Below are 6,460 nucleotides of genomic sequence, written 5' to 3' on the forward strand. Positions count from 1 at the left end.
TTCCCAAAAAGTAAAAAATCGACCCCGGGCCCACATGGTCAAAACCCGAGGTTCGAGCCAAAACCCGATTACCCATTCACCCATGAACTCAAATATATAATTTGTTTTGAAATCGGACCTCAAATCGAGGTCCAAATCCCCAAAATTTGAAAAACCTAAGTTCTACCCAAAACACCTAATTTCCCCCATGAAAACCTTTGATTTTGAGTTGAAATCATGAGAAAAGACGTTAAAGATTAATAAAAACGAGTTAAAAATGACTTACAATCGATTTGGAAGAGTACTTGTCTTTGAAAAATCGCCCAAAGGTGTTTAGGTTTTGAAAGGGTCTGAAAAATGAAAGATTTTCGGCTAGGTTATGAATTTGCAGGTCGCAGATGTCGCAATTGCGACCAGGGTTCGCAATCAGAAGACTGCTATCTTCGCATTTGCGAAGATATTTATCGCATTTGCGACCACCCCATATTTCTGAGGGGTTCGCATTTGCGAGGCAGACGTCGCATTTGCGACTAGGGTCCTCCCCATTTGCGACCCAAATGATCGCATTTGCGATCAGGCCTGCCGAGGCCTTCTTTCGCATTTGCGATGCTTTATTCGCATTTGCGATCTCGCATTTGCAAGCCAGGCTTCGCAAATGCGAAGCCTGCAGACCTGCAACATACCAGCAATTTCCTAAGTGTAAATTTCACTCCGTGGCCTATCCAAAACTCACCCGAGCCCTCGGGGCTCCAAACCAAGCGTGCACACCAACCTAAAAACATCATACGGATTTGCTCGTGCTATCAAATCATCAAACTAACATCAACAACTATGAATTAGACCCCAATTTCATGAAATCATCCAAGAACACCAAAATTTCCAATTTCTCAACTTTAAGTCCGTTTTATACCAAACCAATTCCGATCTTTACCAAATTTTTCAGATTCAACCAAATTATTATTTCAAACTTGTACCGGGCTCCGGAACCAAAATACGGGCCCGATACCATCAAATTCAAACATATTTCATTTCCAAAAACTCATATATATTCCAAAAAATAATTTTCTTTAAAAATTCATATCTCAGGCTTGGGACCTCGGAATTCGATTCCGGGCAACCGCCAAGTCCTATATTTTCCTACGGACCCTCCGGGACCGTCAAATCACGGGATCGGGTCCGTTTACCCAAGATATTGACCGAAGTCAACCTAAATTCATTTTAAAGGCAAAATTCATCATTTTTTACAGATTTTCACATAATGGCTTTCCGGATACACGCTCGGACGGCGCATGCAAATCGAGGTGAAACAAAAAGGAGGTTTTAAGGCCTCGCAACATAAAATTTATTTCTAAAACAAGTGATGACCTTTTGGGTCATCACATGGTCAGGACTCAGGAGGTATTTTTTAAACATCACCAACGATGGGGACATTCGACTAAGACTAGCCCCTTAAAAGGGCCATTCCTGTCAATCACCCTGTCAAGGAATCCAAATTTAACATGTGAAATTACATTATCATGGAGTTTCATGTCAATGGGCCAAAAAGTGACCAGTGGACACTATTTCTACTTAAATATCTTATAAATCCATTGAGTTACCATTCAACTTATGAATTACCTGTTATCATCTCATAGAGTAATAACTCACAACATTTCTGATATGCAATTTTATTGATATATAGCAATGTGTTTCATTTGTTAAACTGTCTAATTTCTGCAATAAATTCTCATAAGTTCTGATATTCAAGAAAACATAAGAAACTTTCACTTCCTTCCCCTCATCCCCACCCCACCAGAAACTATACAATCAAAATCTTGGCAAATGTCGAAACGACATGTTTCCTGTGTTAGGTGACGACTCTAAAACTAATTCAAACCCTTTAGAATTGCCAAAATTGTAACAAAACAACTCCAATACACTTACTAGTCTTTGAACTTAGTGAATTTTTGGAAGAGTAGGACATGTTGCAGCTTCACTTGGCTTTCCTGATTTCGAGTTACACTGAGATTTTCTTCTACAAAATATATTCCACCTTCTCTTTGTTTTCACCAGCTTTTGGAACTCTTCCTTCATGTTGTTACACTCCTTTTCAAGCTCGGTAACACGTCCCCTCATGTCCTCAATGCTTGATCCCCTACCCTGTGCAGTGTTGTCACCATGTTGTCCGATCGCTCCACTTAGATTCTGTGAATTGTCAAGATTATCAGACACAAAAAACCATCCTGAAATGGATGTACGTAGTCGAAGCTGTTCAAAAAATAAGACTTGAAAGATGACCCTTAGAGGTAGCCTCTCGTTTTGAGCAGCGTGTGTGCTCGCTTCTAATGAAAGCTTCTGGCAATTCATTAGTCTGCAGATTTGCTCTCTTTCAATATCTGTAAGCCAAGGATGTGCCTGAAGTTGAAAATGTTGTAGGTCAGTACTTAACTCACATAGTAATTTTTTTAAGTTTCTGGCTTATGTTAGATCATTAACTAAGTAAATACTACAGTGAGACCTCTCTATAACAGCATCGCTATATAACAATTATTCTTTATAAAAGCCAAGTTCCCTTTGGAACCAATTTCCATGCTATGTTATAATATATATTCTGTATAAGTTATAACAGCACTTCGCTATAACAACCAAAAAAATCTGAAACAAATGAAGCTGTTATAGAGATGTTTGACTGTATCATCATAAACTAAAAGAACTACTTTGTTACCTTCAAATATATATCGATTGCACGATAGATACCATCGGCTAGTGGCCTAGCATAATCTGGAATTGCAGCAGCAAGAGACTGAAATTTCGGAAACTTGAAATTAACATCAGGCGCCACCTCAGAAAGGTATGAATCCACCAGATTTGCCACCCTTGTTATTGAAGCCAAAGACTGATTACCTTCCACCAATTGATTTTCTTCCATTATACACGGAGATGCAGCAGCAGAAGCCTGGTCTAATAACAAGAAATGGTCCAGAATACGCTGAAAACAGTCGATATCATATAAAGTCTCAACTGAGTAACCAATATTTGGTATTAGCAAATCATCAAGTGTAGCTTGATCTAATTGCAACCCGACTCTTCCTTCCAAATTTTCCCTGCACGACGGACTAACCTGTAACATCATAGCAGTACGGAGCAGCCTAAGAAGAAACCTAGTTTCCGTTACTCCTTTCTGTTTTGGTAATAACTCCACGATCTCTTCAAGAAGCGCCCTCTGATCTGCCTCTGATGGCGTGGACGCTGATTTAGCATGGCTAGCATCCTTGAAACTCGCTTGCCTATTCATTAAAGGAATATATTTCTTTGCATAAAACACGAGAGCGCCTGATATATTTTCAGGCCTCATTATTCCAGCTTCAACGGCCTGAATTAAACGTTTATAGAGAGGTAAGCTGAGGAACGACACATCTTCGTACCACCAATCATCAGTCATCGGCTGTGGCTTCGTTCCAGTACTTATACCATTCCATACATCAGAACCTGCAGTATTATCATTACTATTCTCCATTACAGGCCAATTAAGTAACTTTGAATCGCTACAAGCTTTCATCGCCAACGAGTTTATGCATCTCGATACAATATGAAGCTCTTCAGCATGTGGTAAAACTTCTTCACAGGTTTCTAGTGCTTTTATTGTGTCTGTCCAATTTCCAAATACATCATTCAGAAAAGCCTCAGTTTGTGTAACTAGATTTCCTTCCCCATATTCGTTGGTCATTTGCAAATACTCAGATGCACATCTAAGACTTACTACATTTAGAGGTGTAAGTTCAAATCTAACACCATAACAAAATTTGGCTACTAACTCAAATGCTTTAGCTCCACCAGGTATATCAGTAAGCTGCAGAACGCATATCGATCCATCCTCTTTCGTTGATTCGCTCATAAGCTTTTCTAGAAGTCCGCTTCTTGAGAGCAAAGGGAACTGCACCAGTACAATTAAGTGGCTGTTTTAGATTTTGTTTGTGAATACAACAACAACAACAACAAAAACAACAACAACAACGACATACCCTGTATATTCCTACAATCTAGGGCCTGGGGAAGGTAATTTGTGCGCAGAACTTACCCCTACTTTGTGGAGGTAGAGAGTTGTTTCCGATAGACCCCGAACTCAAGAAAAGCAATTCACAACAGGTTTGAAAAGAAAAACAACAATGAAGAAGCCATATTGAAAATAATGAAGGCAAGAACATTAACAATAGCAAAATGACAATGCAACAAGAAAACTACAGAAGGGAAACTCAGGTAGTAATAGAGATCCAAGGCTAAGATTAACCATAGATTTTGATTCTGAATATCATCTTGAGTTAACCATAGATTACAAAAGGGAAGAATTGGGACAACTATATGTCTATTTCCGGAATGGCGTTAAGTGCATTAGCAAAGAAGATACTACGAGAAATGCTAACAACAATAACAACTACGCCTCAGTCCCAAAAAAATTGAACTTAAAGAGAATAAGCAATCAAAGAGTGTACCTTGTGTAGATAAAAGGACATTTCTCCAATTTCAATTGTAATATCACTTGGAAGTCCTGATTTACAACGCCTGAACAGAGTTTATGCATAAGCTTCATATATTCACTGTTGATGTTAGAAAAATCAACTGAAAAAAGGCGTTCGACAAATTATTGGATACGAATTAGATATCCATATAATCAACATTAGGTACATAATCAAAACCAAAATGCCTCAAAATTTTCATTCTTTTCATTCTTCAACTAGAATATATGAAAGTTAAATCAAACATCTAATGTTATAAGTATCTTTTTCCACTTTTCAGCTAATACAAATGTAAGCTCAAATCTTTATACTATTACTCAAATTCTAGATAACACACTTGGGAGTACTTAATCAATTATTTAAACTCTGCTAGAAATAACAAAAAAATCAGAACATTATGTACAGAAAAAAGAAACATGAGTACAATACTGGAAATGTTCACATAAAAAATTAAGTGATCTGACTCTCATACTCTGAAAAAAGGCAGCCCGATACACAAAGCATCCCGCGTTCACGCAGGGTCCGGGAAGTGCCGCTCCCCAAATGGGTGTAATGTAGGCAACCTATCCTGATGCAAGCATCAGTGGCTTCGATGGCTCGAACCTGTGACCTATAGGTCATATACGGAGACAATATTGACTGTTGCTCCATGGCTCCCCTTCCATAAAATGGAATGGATTGAAACACCTATGCACATAGGCTCATGTAGCACAAAAATACTTCCCTCATAAATTACTTCTTAAAAGCTAACGTTAAGAAAACACAGAAGAACCTGCTATTTCATCTAAGTTGTGTGAAGAAAAAACAAGATTTCAGATTATAAGGATGGATAGAGTAACATGTTAGATATAACCAACAACAACAACAATATACCAAGTGTAGTCCCATGACATAGTGGGGTCTGAGAAGGGTAATGTATACGCAGATCTTACCCAGTGGCGGAGCCACATTCAACCAAGGATCGACACCCCTTCGCCGAAAAATTACATTGTATTGCTAGATAAATTTTTATGTTTTATGTATATTTACTATAAGTTGATTTCCCTAAACTTTTTGGTGTATTTATCTTTTTATATTTTGACACCCCTTGTTGAAAATTTTAGTTCTGCCACTGACCTTACCCCTACAGTGTGGAAGTAGAGAGGTTGTTTCTACCGGACCCTAAGCTCAAGTAACGTATAAGCACAATGGTAATGAAAAAAAAAAACAAAAGTGTAGAAGCCACGAAAAAGAAGTAGTAACAACATCAAGATTATAAGATCGATCGAAGCGAAAAAAATAACATGTAGTAGTCGAAACCTAAGAATAGAAAAATATAAGAATACATACTAATATTACTGGTATGAAAAAGAGGAAGATGTTAGATATAACCGAGAATGCAAAAAACTCCCCATAATAAATTACAGCAAAATATTACCAAGTCTGGCCTTCACAACAGAATGCTTCTGATTTAGAACCAAGCTTCAGAAGTGCCATTTTGGTTGCATGAAACTAAGACAAATACAGTAAACACTATACTTAGAAATAAGAAGGAAATAGGAATTTTTGTGTAGTTGTTGTAAGTAGAAGTAAAGTTTGTGAGTGAATTGAGTCCCGAGTCTCAAGTAATAAATGAGAGAGAATCGGTTTCAGAATTTTAGCAGTTGTTGAAAATGTCCTCACTCTCCTCCTACTTCTCACTAGGTGTGGATTTGGTCTACGTGCTATACTTTAGGTGCCAAAATCAATTCATTTTTAGTAATTTCTTTAAGAAATCTTTATCCAAATAGTTGATCGAACTCACTATTTACTTTTTCTAGCTACAATCAAACCTCTTTATAAACAAGCTCATTTGTTCTGAATTTTTTGGCTGTTATAAAAAACATATATTATCATATAACATGAAAATTGGTTCCATAAGAAACATGGCGTCTATAATGAATGACGAGACCATTATTTAGATGGTCACTAAACTACGTGAAATTATGGAGTAAAATCACTTTCCTTTC

The 6,460-nt window shown here is 37.5% G+C and overlaps 1 protein-coding gene across 2 annotated transcripts; it reads right to left on the reverse strand.

The window, feature by feature from the left end:
* LOC109236222 (BTB/POZ domain-containing protein At5g03250-like) lies at positions 1,638 to 6,022 on the reverse strand. 2 transcript variants are annotated; one of them, XM_019402418.1, is made up of 5 exons: positions 5,890 to 6,022; positions 4,449 to 4,518; positions 2,684 to 3,892; positions 2,257 to 2,373; positions 1,638 to 2,163 (listed from the first exon to the last, which is right to left on the reverse strand). In XM_019402418.1, the coding sequence occupies exons 1-5, from the start codon at positions 5,946 to 5,948 to the stop codon at positions 1,915 to 1,917; spliced, it is 1,704 nt and encodes a 567-aa protein (XP_019257963.1). In that variant the 5' UTR covers positions 5,949 to 6,022; the 3' UTR covers positions 1,638 to 1,914. The 2 variants fall into 2 exon arrangements, with proteins under 2 accessions (XP_019257963.1, XP_019257962.1); XM_019402417.1 differs by having other exon boundaries at positions 1,638 to 2,373.

Source organism: Nicotiana attenuata, chromosome 12 (genome assembly GCF_001879085.1).
Source record: "Nicotiana attenuata strain UT chromosome 12, NIATTr2, whole genome shotgun sequence".
In the NCBI taxonomy this organism is placed as follows: domain Eukaryota; kingdom Viridiplantae; phylum Streptophyta; class Magnoliopsida; order Solanales; family Solanaceae; genus Nicotiana; species Nicotiana attenuata.